The sequence below is a fragment of the Exophiala mesophila genome (genome assembly GCF_000836275.1).
Source record: "Exophiala mesophila strain CBS 40295 unplaced genomic scaffold supercont1.1, whole genome shotgun sequence".
Taxonomy (NCBI): Eukaryota; Fungi; Ascomycota; class Eurotiomycetes; order Chaetothyriales; family Herpotrichiellaceae; genus Exophiala; species Exophiala mesophila.
In genome coordinates this window covers 4,248,847-4,265,437 of record NW_015622504.1, presented here as the reverse complement: position 1 = coordinate 4,265,437, position 16,591 = coordinate 4,248,847, and the positions used below count along the sequence as shown (strand labels likewise).

Sequence of the window (16,591 nt, the reverse complement as noted above, 5' to 3'; positions counted from 1 at the left end):
CGATTAGGATTTATCTCTTCTTTCTTGTCTGTGCTATAAATAAATACATCTGTACAAGGTACAGTACATGTACATGTACATGTACTCAATGCACGCGATCGATCAATCAATAAGACAAAATTAGTCTATAATAATGCGATTTCTCTACCCTGTCCCATATCTAATGGTCCTGTCTATACCAGATAAGATAGATGCCCAGATAAAACTCCACACCAATGCATATAAACCTCCCCTTCCTTTCCCAGACAAAACATAACATATATCAAAACAGACTCTGGGTGTTATATATGTTCTCGAGGGAATGGACGAATGAATCTTGAACTAGCAAGAAACAAACCAAACCCCCACAAACAGATAAAATTAAATAATAACCCCCCATTGTCATCATCGTTCTTTCATGACATTCATCATCTCACCACACCACCATCATCCTTCATCTCCACCTTTTCCGTGACCACAGTCCCCGAACCCTGCGCCGTCGAAGGTTGACTCACATCAGTCGTCTCCCCGGATTCAACACCCTTCTCTCGGATCGGTGATGCATCGGTGGGAGATTCCATCAGACTTCCTTCTTTGGTTGCCGAGGGAGAACCAGTTTCCTTCTTTCCTTTACCTCTGTTCTTAGGAACACGGCCTAGCCAGTAGAAGAAAACGGCGCCGCAGATATTGAAGACGATATACGCCCAAGTCAACCCCCAGTTTCGCCACATGTATTGAGGATGGGAGTTGACGGCGTTCAAGAAAGTGTTGGTCTCGCTGATTTGACAGTACGAGCAATCTTCCGTCGCGTTGGAGTTGAGGATATATCCGCCCATGGCCGAGACATACGGAGCGAGATACTCGCCGCAGGTTTGACCAGCCTCGGCAGGGTTGAAGTGGAGGTATTCATTCGCGGCGCAGATGACGTTGGTGTCGGCCACGGCCGTCGAGAGCATCCCGTCGATAATGTATGTGAACGGCGACAGGCGGTACATGAAAATCCAGAACCCGGGCATGTCATCCGGTGACACGAGAACACCGCAGAAGACTAAACAGAGCATGAAGCACAAGTTGGCAATGTTGCCTCCTTCTTCCGCGGTGTTGACTGCGGCGATGGCCATGTGTGCGAATGTCGATGTGAAGAGCAGGAAACTCAGAATATACAGGAACATCAATGCGCCGCGTTCGTGGACTGAATCGGTGGGTTCGGCGTTGACGTACAGTCCAATCGGATAGTACCAGCAGAGGAAGAGGAGGACGGCGCTAAAGGCTGCCCAGGGCAGTTCGACCAGGATGTTGCTGAGCATGAATGCCTTCCAGGAATATGTCTTGGAAGGACGCTCGCGAACCTCGTATAGCGATCTTTGAGTGACAAAGTGAGGCATCATTTGTTGGACCAATTGACCGAAAATAGTCATCAACATGAAAATACCAAACATTTGATTTTGAAGACCTTGTTGTGTGTTAAGGGCTTTGAAGAAGGAGAAGCCGATGAAGAGACCCTAAACGGACAGAGTTAGTTGAGAATGACCCCAAGAGAATAGAATATCATGGTAATGTAGACTTACCGAAAAGACGACCAAGCTGAGTTTGCTGTAGATGTACGAAGGAGTACGCCACCATTGTTGGGTGACACGTTTCAAGGTTTCATAGACCTGAAGCCAGAAAGGTGCTGCGAATTCCCGGTAACTTGACTTGTCTCCTCGGTTGGACGTAGCTCTTTCGAGTTTGCATCGGTCACGCTTCATTTGGTCGAGTTCTGCTTGGACGCTGTAGTATTCAGGCGAGTTTCTCCACGTATCGATCCAGTCAATGTCAGTGTGAGACCCTGGTGCCGCACCAATGACTTCCAACATCCATTCTGCAGGATTGGCTTCCGGAGGACATGGGTGGCCGCCGTTCCGCTCAAAGTAGCTGGTCAAAATATGAGATGATTCACCGACGGGTCCAAAGTACACGGTCTTACCCCCGCTGGCGAGGAACAGAAGACGGTCAAAGCGCTGGAAAAGCATGGCTGACGGTTGATGAATGGTGCAGAGGATAGCTTGGCCGTTATTCTTCAGCTTTTCGAGCAAATCCAGAATCGACCACGAGGTTTGCGAATCCAGACCAGAAGTAGGTTCGTCGAGGAAGAGCAAGAGTTGTGGCTTAGCGGCCAATTCGACACCAATAGTCAATCGCTTCCTCTGTTCAACGTTGAGACCTTCACCTGGCACACCAACAACGGCGTCGGCGTACTCTGTCATTTCGAGCAACTTGATGACTTCGTCGACATAGGCCAATTTCTCCTGTCGAGGAACATGAGCTGGTTGACGGAGGATGGCGCTGAAATTCATGGCTTCGCGGACTGTCGAGGTTTCCAAGTGGAGATCTTGCTGTTGAACGTAGCCTGTTTTTCTCTGGAAGGACTCGTCTCGTTGTCGTCCATCGACCAACATTTCTCCAGAAATGACACCCATTGTGACTCTGGTGGCTAGAACATCGAGGAGAGTAGTCTTGCCAGCGCCAGACACACCCATCAAGGCCGTTAGAGTACCTGGTTTGACCCAACCGTCGACATGGTCCAAAAGTCGTCGCTCACCTCCTTTGACTTTGATGTCATAGCAAACATCCTTCCACTGGAAGATGGCAGTCTGCTTTTGAATGATGCTGGAGATGGGCTGGAGATCCCGGCCATCGGCCTTGACGGCAGATCTTGTCACCCCGCTTTCGGCATCTTCAGGCGTGTCCTTGAGATGTGCAGGCTTGTGTCCACGACGGAACACGAGAACTTCACCCTTGGACTTCTTTGCAGACACAACCTCGGCCGACACGAGATAGGTGAAGAGGAAACCAACCATGAAGACGATAAGAATACCGAAATTCCTCCATCGATTGGAAGCATAGTACTGGTAGGTAGTGTTGATATAGTCGTCGCCATTGACAAAAGACTGACCGGGTTGAGCTCCAGTGGTGCCGCAAATACGCGACAACGCCGGGACATCAGTATAGTCAGGACCAGATGGTACAAACATAGTGCATTCGTAATTTTGACCACTGAATTCATTGATCATCAAGGCCTCGAAGCCATAGGCCACAGGGTCCAAGTAATTGATCCAGCGAGCCCAACCCAACATATAGTTGACAGGGATGGCGAAACCAGTGTAGATGACGATAGCCAGAATGAGAATTGAGGCAGGAGCAAGAGCCTGACTCAGAGATCTCGACACAGAGGCAATAGTTCTGAACAGCATACTCATGGCCAAAGTGAGGAAGAAGGAAATGAGCATAAAGAAAAAGAATGCTCCGGGTTCTCTCCTGAGGTTGGTCATGAAGTAGAGGGTGATGTTGAAGACGATAGTGTTGAGGACCTTGTACGGCATATCGGTCAACATGGAAGCAAATGCCTCGGCCGAAGGGTGGTAAAGAGCGTAACGTTGATGCTTTTCGACAATTGGTCGTTGGGCGTACAAAGTGAGAATCTCCAAAGCGCTGCTAAAGGCATTCATCAAGATGGCGAAGAACAAAAGACCGCCTCGGGCGAAAAAGGACCCTGTAGTCTTGGGGAGGTTGTAGAAGATGGAGCTTAGAATGAGAGCCATGATGGTGTTGGCAAACAGTTGGATAAAGGTGATACTTGGGTCGGCGAAGAGTCTTCGGAATCCACGCCAGAGGCAGAGTCGAACTTGCTGACCATAGGAGAGGGTATAGGGGGACTTGACTCTTTGTTGTTTGGCTTGTTGAAGACGTCTGGACTCCTTGAACTTCTCCAAGCCTTCTCCACCGATGGGATGTTGTTGGTCAAAGGCTTCAATATCCTTGAGGAGCTGTGCACGCTCAGGGCTGTCCTTCCAGGCTTGGGCGAACTCGTCTGGTGTGCGAGGTACCTTGTTCTCAAACCCCTCACGGACAATTCTCTCGTCGGGACTAGTCATGGAAGTCAAGAAATCTGCCGTGGTTTGGCGGTCTGGACAATGGAAGCCCATTCGAACGAAATAGTCCCGTGCCGCATCCTTGTGGCCAAAGTAGATCTGTCGACCTTCGTAGAGGACAATGGCCTTGTCAAAAGTGTCGTAGGCACTCTGAGGCGCTTGATAGATGGCAACGGCAGCGGTAGAGCTCAGGATGTTTGTTGATACACGTAGACTCTTGCAGAACTCAAGGGCGTTGGCGCTATCCAAGCCACGAGTACTGTTATCCCAACATTGCAGAGGGGACTGGTTGAGCATAGCCTCTGCAATACTAACACGCTTACGCTCGCCACCACTGACTCCTCTGATGAAATCGTTTCCAACTCGGGTATTGAAGGTGTGGCGAATGCCCAGAGTGGCCATGAGAACGTCTCTCATGTGTGCAGCGTACTTCTCCGTTGAGACACCACCTGGGAGAAACCTGGGAGCTCTGGCACGGGCTGCAAAATAAAGAGTTTCTGCAACAGTCAACTGAGGGAAGTGGACGTCCTGTTCAGCAGTATAGATGGCCTCGCCACGGAAGTGCTTGTGCATATCAGCATAGCTAATGCCTTGATAGTTGATATAAGAGTCCTTTTCGACGTTGAAGCCGTGGGTTTCACCGGCAATGGTCTTGAGGAAAGTGGAACAGCCAGAACCTGGAGGGCCAAGAACGATCAACATCTCACCAGGCAGAACAAGGCCATCGAAGTTGCGAAGAATGTCGATTCTTCGTTGACCTACGCCAGCCAAGCTACGGACGAGGCCGACGACTTGAAAAATGACATTGCCAACGGACTTTTGGTAATCGGTGGAGGCACCATAGCCATAGGCAGAGAGATTGCGGAAAGCAAAGCCCGCGGTTCTGGCAAGAAATCTTTCATTCTCGTTCTGGAGCTTAAACATAGCCTTGACCCAGGCGCTGGGTCGAAACGAATCGGAACTAGGATCAATGGCTGGGTCTGGCTCTGCTTGGAAGGGACTGTCGTTGATTGAGAAGGCTGAATTTCGAGAGAATTGTCTGGCCAAGTATTTGACTCTCTCAGCACCCTCATCTTCTGAACTGCTGGAGGAGTCTAGCTTGTCGCCCGAGGCGGAGACCTGGGAAGGGTCATCATTGGGAGACATTTGTGCATGGGCGGATGATCTAGATTTTGTTCGAAATGGATGATATGTCTCTTCGACCTGGCTTTCCCGGGTAGGAATATGTGGTTGAGTGCTGAAGCCAGCTGTTTCAGCGGTACGGTCACCGTTGCTGATGAAATTGCCCACCAGCGACATGTTGACAATGCTGTGGGTAAACAAAGGGGAAAACTTCGGGTAAAGAAAGAAGAAAAAGGAACTACTTGTCAGGACGAGACAAGAGCCATGCCCCTGATATAGGAATGTTGGGAGAAGGGAACGAATGAATGACGCGATATATGAGAAAGGTAAGTCAGGGCGTCAAGAGCAAGATAATAATGGATTGATTGATGGGAGCCTTGCAAGCAAAAGTGTCCGACGGAGACATAACGACAGTGGAGGAACAGGGGATTCACAAATGGGACCATTCATCACAAACCTAATTGGGAGTGGATTCGGATCAGAGACTGGGGGGGGTCCAAGCTGAAGAAGTGATCCGAATACGCATAGAACGGAAAAGGGTATATGGAAGAGCCGGAGTTTAGAGGGGAGTGAGTGGATGGCAGGCCAAGATTGAGGAAATGGAACGACGAGGTGCCATGAAGCGCCAGTCCTCAAAGCAAGATAGCCGCAATAGTGTACTCCGTAACGTGAAGTGAGTGGAAAGGAGAGAGTCTGAAGAATTGTGAATAACGGGCGTTGCCACTTTGGGATTTGTGCACGGGAGAAATAGGATTTTGTATCCGGAGAGGAAAACCATGTCTGACGATCACCTCGGAGCCGCCGTTGTCAATACCCGGTAGGTGGGAATACTAGGAGATTGCACAAAACAATGGTTAAAGATTTCGTCTGACGAATGATTTCCAAACCAGGGTCTCGCGCAAACCTCATTTATGCGAGACTCGGCATATACGCCAAGGCCGATCAACGTGCCTCCGCCACATGTTGGCGCTGGCCAAGCTCAAACAAGTGTCAAAGTCTTTGAGACGAAGAACACGGAAAGGACGAGAACCGGACGAACAGAGTTTTAGCAGTGTCATTTTTTTCATTCGGATATGACGATGTGTTGAACAAGACACGAGCCATCCACGACACCGCGAGTCATAAGCGAAAAAGATATGCGTTGACATGACACATACAAGTGTCGGTGCCTGAATCTACGGAGTAAGATATGATCGATGTGATCCATTCTAGAACGTTCTTGTTAGGAACCGTTAGGATCTTCAGGCAGGAATACTCGTACTCGTGTACGAAATACACACGGGGAGAGAAGGGATGCTTGGTGGAAATTAACGCAATACCGGTTCGCGGGGCCGCGAGTCTACCCGACAATTAGACCGACACTGGTTTCTTTTCAATCGTTGCAGTGTTTGTTCCAATGTGCTCGACTTACGTATTCGGATTGTTGTACCCGAGTACGATGTGAGATGATGGGTTGGGGTTCTGGGGTTCTATTTAGATGTTTCATCACAGGACTTGGTATAACAACATCAACCTGCTCCTTCAAAACACCTAATCCAACGCGTGATTCTGAAGAAAGCAATGTGAAAGTCAGGTGCAAGACACCAGACACCTTCTCCTTACCTGACCTCGAGACGATAACGGCACTCGGCATTTGATGAGTCGAATTGAGATGAGGTTGGTTGTTTGCAATAGGCCGACCTGGACTTTTGCAAATATTATAACAACATTAATGCCTCAGGCTCCTGATTCTCTGTCCTTTTGTTCTCGTTCAGTCTCGATCACGGGATTTGGCACGTGCTTTTGAATCTGGAACGATTTTGAGTCTGTCAAACGAAGAAGGCAAAGCACGACCTGGTGGGTGGTGCTTTCCTTTTCACCACCACCACGCAACCCAAAATAGAAGGATTGCCCCTTTAGGTAGAGAGGTGGGTACGGGTAATGACATTCCATATACGGACTACATACTTTGAGGCCGCGATGTTATGCATAAAGTGACGAGACTTCGACTTCAAAGCCAGGAAACTCGAAGGTACTCTATCCGAACATCAAACTCAACTCCAACGCTCCAATCTCCAGTCATGGTCGCTTTATCTCCGTGCATCTCTCAAGCTTTTGTTGTGTTGTGCTCGTATTTTATCCGAGCAGCACTACTTTTATACTACCCCTGACTCGGCACACATCGTTCTCCACTCTCAATTTGTTTGGTATACGTATGTACGGGTAGCCGTTGTTGCATTGTGCCGAGATGTTAGGCATCACAGTTTTTAAAATGATAAATAGGTATTATCTTGAAGGGGTCCATAAGTATATCCTGATAATAATGAGCATACTGCTTCGTCCGCCTTGTCAACCTTCTCGTCCGATTCATCTCCACTACTACATAATCCAATTGACCTGGTGTGTACTCCGTATGCCTGGTTCGCTTAAGGACCACGCTGGCGCTGACGACGCTTCACCCACATCCACACCCTTGCCCTCGTCTCTCATCCTGATGGTTCAATCACCAGATATCCAACCCTGTACGTACACGTTGGCTGACGATGAAACTATCCATAAAGCCCTTCGACGTCATTGAAACTGCTTATGCACAGGTAGACAACAATAACCTATCTCCATCTGTACGTTTCATTCTATCTTGGCATGTTCACTTTTCCCTGGTCCATCAATTTACAGTATCACAGGATCGAAAACCAAATCCATGGCCCTCTGACTCCCTCGTCATAACCACTCCTCGCCAACGCCAGAGCCATATGCAACTCCATCCTTGCAAGTCACTTCCCTGGCCTTCCTTCACTTCCTTTGAATTTTACGCACCACCTTTCCCAGCCCATCAAACAGCGGTCCCATCCCATATGTCCACTTCCTCACCCGAACCGTGTAGATAAACACGTATACCAACAGCCAGTTGGTAAAGACAAACACCAAAAAGATCCCAAAGTCTCGCCACTTCTCACTCGCCTGGATGTTCAGTGTCGCGAGATATTCGTCCCCAGTCCTAAAACCACAATAGGCGCACGTTCCATTCGTCAGAGCCTCCACATACCCTGTCGCCCCCCGAACAAAGTCGCCAGCGTATCCCTCGCACGACTCGCCTGCCGGAGCGTTAAAAAGCGTCATCTCCTCCGTCCTGCATTCGATGTCAAGCTTGTGCATCGTCGCTGCCAGCGAACCCCCTATCCAGTACGTGACCGGGTTCAGGTAATACACAAAATATCTCCAGAAAGCCGGCAGCTGCTCATATGACCTCACGATCCCATTGATCACAGACGTCACCACGAAGAAAAACGGCAAACAGTTGCTGATGATGGTGAAACTCGGTGCGAATGCACAGATCCACTGACCCCAGCTCGCCATGAAGAGATAGAAGAGCATCGTCATCAGGAACATGTATCCTGCCGTGCTACTGTCTCGAGGTAGGTTGGTCGGGTAGTACCACAGTAGCCAGTAGATGACCGACGACACCACCGCCATCGGAATTTCCGCCACAATCTGCGCTGTGCAAAACGCAACCCATCCATATATCCGACTTGGGTGCTCTCGAGATTCCCAGAGAGACCGATTCTGGTAGAACTTGGGCACCACCCCGTTGACGATCGTCGGAGGAATCAGCACAACCAAGAAAGGCGTGAACATCCGCGACTGCAAAGATGTGAAGCTGTTGTCGAGGTTGTAGAACGTAAAACCGTTGAATATGCCAATGATGACGCTGACAAACAGCTTCGAATACAGGTACGATGGGTCTCGCCAGTATTGTCGGAACGTCCGCTTCGTCAGCTCCAACGTCTGCAGGCCGACCGGTGCAGCGAATGCATGTTGGGCGCCAAACTCCTTCGACGGCCGGTCGACCCGAGTTTCTTTAATGCGTTGAATCTCCTGCATCATATCCGCATACTGTTCCGACGCAAGCCATTCTTTGTTCCAATTAACACGCTTGCCATCTTTTCCCTTGGATCCACCCTTGGCCGCAGTCTCGAGCAAGAACTCAGCAACGTTCTTTTGTGGCGGACACTGCGTCCCTCTCTTTGCAAAGTAGTCGACAATCACAGAACCATTATCACCCACCGGTCCAAAATAGAACGGGTTGCCGCCGGGGTTCAAGGCCAGAACCATATCAAACTGCTGGATCAGCATCGATGAAGGTTGATGAATTGTGCAGATGATTGCTTGTCCAGACTGTGAGAGCTTCTTTAGGAATCGAATAATCGAGAACGCCGACTGGGAATCCAAGCCACTCGTTGGTTCATCTAGGAACAGGAGCAGTTCCGGTCTCGCCGCCAATTCAACCCCAATCGTGAGTCGCTTCCTTTGTTCAACCCCTAGTGAGCCAACAATTGCGTCTTCGATATCCTTCAGCTCCAACAGATCAATAATCTGGTTCACGTAGTCCAGCTTCTCTTGCTTCGGGACCGACCGTTCTTGTCTCAGAATTGCCGAGAACTCCAAAGCTTCTCGAATCGTCGCCGTTTCATCGTGTAGATCCATCTGTTCGCAAAATCCAGTCCCTCTTTGAAACTCGATTCCGAGCGGCTTGCCATCCACTAGCATGTCTCCCGAGACAGTGCCCGTCGTCTGCCTTTGCGACAAAGTGTTGAGCAACGTGGTCTTCCCCGCCCCGCTCGCCCCCATCAGTGCGATCATCATCCCTGGCTTCACGTAACCGTTGACCCCATTCAGCAATTTCTTAGTTCCCCCTTGATACGGAACTTCATATCGCACATCCTCCCATGTGAAGATACTTTTACTTTCCACGAGATTGCTTCCTGGCGTGACTTTTTCATCATCCAATGCGTTCGAAGACGTCGCCGACGAAGGTGGAGATGTGACTGCTGCTGTCTCTTCGTCTGTCGGCTTCCTCTCGTTTTGTACCATCCGCTGAGTCTTTCCCGTCTTCTTGAACACAAGCGCACCCCCAGATTCGCCTGCGAACGAAAAGACTTCTGCTGCGACAGCAGTAATCAGTATGTACAGAACAGTAAACGCGATGATAACACCGAAATTACGCCAAAGGTGAGACCGTGAGTAGCCGAAATTGGAGCTCGAGTATACGTCACCGTCAATCAAGGGGCTTCCAAGAGTTGAACCTAGCACCGCGCAGCCTTGATATTGGGGTTCAACACCCGGGCCTTGAGGGACCAGATTCATCGGCGAGCACTCCATGGTCCTGCCAGAAAATTCATTGGTCACGACCGCTTCAAAGGCGTAGGATAGTGGATTGATGTAATATAACCAACCAAACCAGATCACCTCGCCCGTGAGAGTGCGTTTGGGGATGGGATACCCAACAAATATGACCAAGAGATTCAGAGCAATGCCGGAAAAGCGGACTGCATCGTCAATGGTAGGGCTCAATGCCGCGAACATGCGGTACAAGGCCGTGACAGATAGTGTACTGACGTAGACGAAAAGGAGATTGATGAAGAATTTCCCTGCTTGAACGTCGAGTTCAGAAAGGAAATATAGGATGATGGAGAAGAGTATGGACGACACTGCCAGTAATGGAAGGTCGAGAAGCACTCTGGCGATAACCACCGCACTGGGGCGATAGAATGCATAGTCATTGTGTCGGGATATGACCACTCGGCCGCTAACCGCCCTCATAAGTTCAGTCAATTGCAACCAGCCGAGGAAAAGAACGAGGAAGAAGAGAGCACCGGTTCGAGGGAAAGCGCCCTCGGTCCCCAGACTAGTGCCGTAGAAGAGTGAGCCCACGATCAGCCCGTTTGAGATGATGATGAAGAACTTGGTGTACAGACTGGTCTTATCACCCCAGAAAAGCCAGAATTCGCGAAGCGTACAGGCGAGGACTTGACGCCAGAAAGATACCGTGTGGCTGGATTGTGAGGAGATGAACTTGCTGTTGCTCTTTTGCTCTTCAACGGCCTGCTGAAATCTCCGAGTATTCTGGCAGTCAGTCAAGTGCAAATCTTGTTCGTAACGCTCGACCTCGGCTATCGTGTGTTTGTAGATGTCAGACTTGCGGAAAGCTGCCTCGAGTTCTTCCGCTGATTTTGGAGTGGATGCCTGCTTGCCGGGCAGAAATTGACGTTCGTTGACGTCCCCGATGGATGTCAGGAAGTCAGCTGTGGTCTGCCTGTCTGGGGCATGGAAGCCGAGGTCGATGAAGTACTGCCGTGCGAGATTGGCGGGCCCTTGATATATCATGCGACCTCCCTCAATCAGCAGAACCGTGTCCATGAGTTCATAAATTTCTTCTCCTGCTTGGTAGAGCGTAACAATGGTGGTTCTGTTGGAGATGTCGGTCATGAGCCGCAAGGATTTGGCATAGTCTAAAGCGGTAGAGGCATCAAGGCCTCTGGTGGAATTGTCCCAACAGACAACGGTGGACTTGGTCGCTAGAGTCTCGGCGATACCAACACGCTTGCGTTCGCCACCAGAAACGCCTCGAACATATTCATCGCCAACCAGAGTATTTGCAGTGTGGGAGATGCCAAACATCTTCAACAAAGCATGGATAATTATGGGAATGGTATCAGCATCATGCTTCTTGGTTTTGTTCATAAGGGCAAACCTTAATGTTTGCCAGACAGTCAAGGATGGAAGATGCTGATCGTCTTCCGGGTTGTAATTGACTTCACCTCGATAGCGTTTGAGCTGTTCCGCTGCTGGAATGCCACCATAAGTCACATCGCCTTCTACGGCAGCAAATGCTTCTCTCTTGTTGGCGATCACTTTCAAGAAAGTGGAGCAGCCTGATCCTGGTCTGCCAAGGACTAGCATCATCTCACCATCACGGACGTTCCCGGTGAAATCATGGATGAGATTTCGTAGAGGAGGGGATTTCCCGAGTTTGAGTCGGGGAAAGAAACGGCAAATGAGATGATAGAGATCAGGCCCAAACGTGCCGAGAACTGCCTGAGGAAGATTGCGGGTGAATGTGGGCTTCGCACCGACACCCTTGACCGTCAGGTTCTTGTAGATGACGCCGACCTTCTTAGCTGCATCCCCCTCCGCTGTTCGCTTCTCGAAATGGCCGTCTTTGAGGAACTCACCGATGTCGAGGTCTTTCTCTCCGGCGAGATCTGCATCGGGCTCGTGATCAGTGCCGGTGGTGGTGACGGTGTCGGCTGTTGACTCCCTGGTCCTGGTTCTCGTGATGGTAGGCTGTCTCCATCTCTTTGAGCCTGGTCTGGCATTAGACTCTCGGGTTACAGTGCGTTGCAAGCTCAGCTTAGTCAGTTCTTTCCGCACCTCGTCGAACTCGGCCATTGCAGTTGGTCGTGACACAGGCCCGCCCACATCACGCTCGCCCCAGGTTCCTGCCATATCCGCCGACTGGGCTTGAGCATTCAAGTCCTCGGAGGAAGAATCCGCAGGCGAGGGGAACTGGGAGGCCTCGGTAACAGGGGCCACATTGTGTAGATGGCTTATCTGGGCTGGCTCAAACGTTAACGATCCCATCCTAGTCGGTCTGGGTTGGGTTTGCACATACAATTCTCTGTTCTGTACCGCCGTTGGAACATTTCCCCCGAATGTTGATTGAACATGATGGTGATTCTGGGTGTTGCCCACCCTGATCTTTTTTTATTGTTAGTTTTTTAGAAGAAGTGGCTCGGGGAGTGGCTGGATGTTAGTTTGGCCAGAGCCAGGGAAAGGGAAGGAGGCTGGCTCTAGCTGTCAGGGAAGGAACGGGGCTTGTTTGGTTGGTGAGGCAGTAAATTCTTGGGCAACCACGTCTGGGCCAAGTGGGAAACCACGACCATGAGATAGGGAGGGAAGGAAAGAAGGAACAACTTATAACACCCAAGTGAGGATTGAGAGGCCCGTCCGACGGACGAAGAATTGCTTAGGAGGGAGGTATCAGTGGTCATTCGCGATATCAAGACAAGCAAATGGGCAAGCAAATGAGACAGGGACGTTGAGGACTGAATGCGGTAATCCAGATTGAGAAGAGCAACCGACTGGATGTACGCATGGATTTCTAATCGTTGACACGGGCGGAGGCGTCAAGCATCACGGTCGAAATTGCTTCAACTGCCAATTGAAAAGCAGTTCTATCATCCGATGGTCCGTCCAGTCCAGCCTTGGTAAACACGTGGAAATTCCATGGCCCTGACCAAGTAAATCAGGAGGCTGTGGCATTTTGGGTGAAAAGAAAAATGCTGGTTGAATCTCAACATTTGTGAGATAGCCCGTCAATAGCCCGTCATTGCTACGTCAGCAATCGACCAATAAAGTGGAACATGGAACCAAGGAACTAAGAGTTGGAGATGATTTAAAACCTTTGACATTCCACGCTCTGAATGTCTTCCGTCGGCCTTGCCAAGCAATGGAACCTGATGCCGTAATTTTCATTCACTCAGATCATTCATCACCAGGCCTATCTAGATAGTCATTTGGGCATTTGCGCAGGCCAGCTCCAGTTAATCGTGAAGTATGATGACAACAACGACAAGATGAATGTACAGTGGATTGTTAACCCCGGCGTTCAATAATAAAAATTTGTTCCCGCAATCGCCATCGCCAAGTCATGATCGGGGTTTGTCACACTTCCACAACTGGTGGAGTGAGTACGCTCGGCCCATGCTTACTTTATGTAACTAAACCTACTGCAGGTCTGGAGGCCTCCAACCATTGGCTTCAGCGGCCAGAATGTCCGAACTCCGAAGGTTTCGCTTGAAGATGACCCTGCTGCCCTGATAGATTAACTACACGCACCCTCTGGATATCATGGAAAATGTCCGACGAAAAAAGTCCACCGGATCACCCAAAAATGTCTCGCAATAAGGCCACCATCCTCAGATCCAGCATGGGGATCGTCTTGCGAGTGTCTTGGTACAGTGGGATCAAAGTAACAAGCTTTGGATCTATGTGGGTAGTAGTGGGAACATCAAGTAGCCATCGACATGCAACAGGCTACAATGACTCACTGGCTGCGGCTGATCCCCCGATGTGTTCAAGATAAGGTAGCTTCGGAGTATATTGATGTTCCGAACCTCCGTTATCTCCTTGTGTCGTACTCACTGCCTGAACCACCCATCTGACCAATCCATCTACCACACATCTGACATGGCAGCGTGGCTGGTTGTGTCGCTCAGGTCGTGTTTGTTCTAATACTGCCATATTCACGTTCATGTAAGTCGTCAGGAGTCGCCTCGAAACACCAGTCTACCCATAAGGACAAATACCCGCATTCCCATCAGATGCCGTCTTACTCTCACAACCACACGATCACCGCCGCACCCAGCCCTACCAACGCTGTCGTCATGCCTAAGATTCCGTACCCATGTACACTCGGGCTTGGTCCAAGTGCTCGTGGGGCAGAACCTTCAGAGGTCGCCGAACTGCTGTTCTCCTGAGTGCTGGAAGGTCGAGAGGTGCCTGAGGAGCCTGAGGGGACAACTAAGGACTCGTAAGTACTACTGGGCTGCCCGGCGGATGATTCTGCCACAATGCTGCCCGGCGGAGCAGACCATGACGAAACCTCGGTGGTCATACCTGCTGAGACGGCTCCCGACGCCATCGTTGGAAGAGGAGCATATCCGTCAATCACCCATCCTCCCGCCGTTGAAGTTGGACAAGATGGTGGAGATGTTGAAACTGTTGCTGCATAGTCCGACAACCGCACGCCCGTGGGATTGACGTCTTTCCATTGCTGCTGAAGGTTGCCAAAATCTGGCTGGAGAGGCGTGGGCACACCTTGCCGGGTGAATCTGCGTCGTGTTAGCTCCACAAGGCTCAACGTGCGCACTTTTGAGTTGGATTGTACCCCTGAATAACTCTGTCGCCATCTTGCACCGATGGATCCAATGGAGGTCCGTATGATACGACACCATAGTGGTTCAACTCTTCAATCCACTCATAGATCATGGCCCCTGACCAGGTGCTCACCATGGGTTCGGAAAAGATTGCCGCCTGGTCATTGAAAGTGCGTGGTGGCACCGTGTTGCAGCCGTCCTCGGAAAAGAAGATGGGCACTGGATAGTTCTCCGCCTCCTCCTGCAGTGCAAAGTAGCCTGATGTGTTGTAGTTCTGAGATTGGCCGCACCACTCGTAGCTGTTCAGTGCGTAAAAATCGAGGCGCTCGGTCACGTTAGGACGGCACACCAGATAATACTGAAGCATTGGCCGAAGGACCGCGGTGTCTGTGGCAGAGTATCCGATCGGAATCTTTCGATAACCTTGTTCGGCAATGTGCGCTTTGAGGTCAACAGCTGCGGTCAAGAGATACGGAGCAGCATCTTGATCGTCCACTAATCATCAAAGTCAGTCGTCTGCTGGTCGCCGTACTTAGTCTGGTTCACTGACAAATATTAAGCACCTCGTTGCCTATAAAGAACCCTGCTGTATTTGGGTATTGTTGGAACGCGTCCACCACTTCACGATAGCTTTTTGATTTATCTTGAGTCCATGACGCTTCGGTTCCCTATCTTCATTAGTCTCCTTCAAGTTTGCTGAAGCTCATATCTCGTACCATTCGAACGTAGGTATGGAAGCTGTCGGCATCCACAAAGAGATAGATACCAGCATCGGCAAAGGCAGCCATACATCCGTCATGGTTATCCGCTGCATTGACATGGTAAACCCGGATCGCGTTTGCACCCAATTCTTTCATCAGTGCCGCATCCAACTGGCACTGCGTTGTGTTGACGAGGGGATCATCTTCGATCAGCTGGTACGCGATACCTGGAAAAGACCATGTTAGTCACTACGCTTGAATATTTTGGTGCTCCGTGGTTTACCCTTGACGAAAAATTGATTCCCATCGCTTGTAAAGAACTTTGATCCAACCACAGAGATCGTGGGAAGGGCCTGGATGGTGACATACAGTGTCGAAAAGAGTAGAAGGATCAATGGGGAGATGGCACCCATGATCAAAGTCTTGATCGAGCTCAGAGATCAAAAGTCGTACCGATATGGCTAGCTTGGCCGAAATAATCTGGGAGGGAGCAAGACGTTCTGGAGGAATAACCTGCCTGTGCCGTGAAAAGAGAGGTTTTGTGGGAATAAGTAGCACTTATGACTGATACCCATGCGGTGACTGTTGACGGAGAGATGACTCAAATTTGAAACCACAAGGTGAACGGTGAAAGCGGTTCACGGCTTGTGTCTGTACATGCAACAGGACAATGAAGACGGTGGCAAGTGAATGTCGCTAAGGGAAGAGTGACTGCCTCACCTTGGGATGGTGAGTAACGACTGCTGTTGGGAAATCTGCGTCCAAAGAGGCAAGCACGAAAACAAAAGCCAGGCGCGTCGAATGCAACGAAAGGAAGGGACTACCACAGTCAGTGCAGTTGCACGCTCAACAGTCAACAGTCAACAGTCAACGACAGGGTGTGACGAAAGGAGATGAAGAACAGAGACCAAGGCAACATTATTGTCAATGGAACAGAGACGGGACGGAGGAGGTGTGACGATCGCAAAATGACCAACTCGTCAAGCTCCATGCACGGCGATAACCCAAGGCAGGGAGGTCACTTCGCTTCTGAAATGAGGTGCGACATGGATGGAGAGAACGGGCGGGCGGTAACAGAAACGGAAGGCAGCGAGGTGCTATCGCTCCGAATCGATCCCATTGCCACTCCAATCAGGCGTGTACAGCCCTGGAGAATCATGCATGGAAATGGGTCGGTCGA

At 50.2% G+C, this 16,591-nt stretch overlaps 3 protein-coding genes across 6 annotated transcripts; all 3 read right to left on the bottom strand.

Annotated features, from left to right (window-relative positions):
• Nucleotides 1-120: 120 nt before the first annotated feature.
• Nucleotides 121-5,584, bottom strand: PV10_01362 (uncharacterized protein). The gene is made up of 2 exons (XM_016365568.1): nt 1,548-5,584; nt 121-1,481 (listed from the first exon to the last, which is right to left on the bottom strand). Exons 1-2 carry the CDS (start codon nt 5,187-5,189, stop codon nt 408-410), a joined length of 4,716 nt encoding a protein of 1,571 aa, XP_016229217.1. The 5' UTR covers nt 5,190-5,584; the 3' UTR covers nt 121-407.
• A 1,711-nt stretch (nt 5,585-7,295) lies between these two features.
• On the bottom strand, nt 7,296-13,027 carry PV10_01361. Of its 2 annotated transcripts, XM_016365567.1 has the most exons (3): nt 12,445-13,027; nt 12,204-12,388; nt 7,296-12,136 (listed from the first exon to the last, which is right to left on the bottom strand). In XM_016365567.1, the coding sequence occupies exon 3, from the start codon at nt 11,733-11,735 to the stop codon at nt 7,785-7,787; it is 3,951 nt and encodes a 1,316-aa protein (XP_016229216.1). In that variant the 5' UTR covers nt 11,736-12,136; nt 12,204-12,388; nt 12,445-13,027; the 3' UTR covers nt 7,296-7,784. The 2 variants fall into 2 exon arrangements, with proteins under 2 accessions (XP_016229216.1, XP_016229215.1); XM_016365566.1 differs by having other exon boundaries at nt 7,296-12,388.
• Nucleotides 13,028-13,712: 685 nt separating this feature from the next.
• Nucleotides 13,713-16,428, bottom strand: PV10_01360. Of its 3 annotated transcripts, none has more exons than XM_016365563.1 (6): nt 15,695-16,428; nt 15,427-15,638; nt 15,261-15,378; nt 14,722-15,205; nt 14,451-14,665; nt 13,713-14,354 (listed from the first exon to the last, which is right to left on the bottom strand). In XM_016365563.1, the coding sequence occupies exons 1-6, from the start codon at nt 15,822-15,824 to the stop codon at nt 14,170-14,172; spliced, it is 1,344 nt and encodes a 447-aa protein (XP_016229212.1). In that variant the 5' UTR covers nt 15,825-16,428; the 3' UTR covers nt 13,713-14,169. The 3 variants fall into 3 exon arrangements, with proteins under 3 accessions (XP_016229212.1, XP_016229213.1, XP_016229214.1); XM_016365564.1 differs by having other exon boundaries at nt 15,781-16,428; XM_016365565.1 differs by having other exon boundaries at nt 14,451-15,205.
• Nucleotides 16,429-16,591: the final 163 nt, after the last annotated feature.

What these genes read in the sequence shown, in the direction of transcription:
- PV10_01362 (XM_016365568.1), bottom strand. Translation starts at nt 5,189, where the DNA reads ATGTCGCTGGTGGGCAATTTCATCAGCAACGGTGACCGTACCGCTGAA. An exon ending in TCAGCTTGGTCGTCTTTTCG is followed by an intron (nt 1,482 to 1,547) that starts GTAAGTCTACAT and finishes CTGTCCGTTTAG; the next exon opens with GGTCTCTTCATCGGCTTCTC.
- PV10_01361 (XM_016365566.1), bottom strand. Translation starts at nt 12,499, where the DNA reads ATGTTCAATCAACATTCGGGGGAAATGTTCCAACGGCGGTACAGAACA. An exon ending in GCGGTACAGAACAGAGAATT is followed by an intron (nt 12,389 to 12,444) that starts GTATGTGCAAAC and finishes CGTTTGAGCCAG; the next exon opens with CCCAGATAAGCCATCTACAC.
- PV10_01360 (XM_016365563.1), bottom strand. Translation starts at nt 15,824, where the DNA reads ATGGGTGCCATCTCCCCATTGATCCTTCTACTCTTTTCGACACTGTAT. An exon ending in TCCATACCTACGTTCGAATG is followed by an intron (nt 15,379 to 15,426) that starts GTACGAGATATG and finishes TAATGAAGATAG; the next exon opens with GGAACCGAAGCGTCATGGAC. An exon ending in GTCGGGAGCCGTCTCAGCAG is followed by an intron (nt 14,355 to 14,450) that starts GTATGACCACCG and finishes ACGAGTCCTTAG; the next exon opens with TTGTCCCCTCAGGCTCCTCA.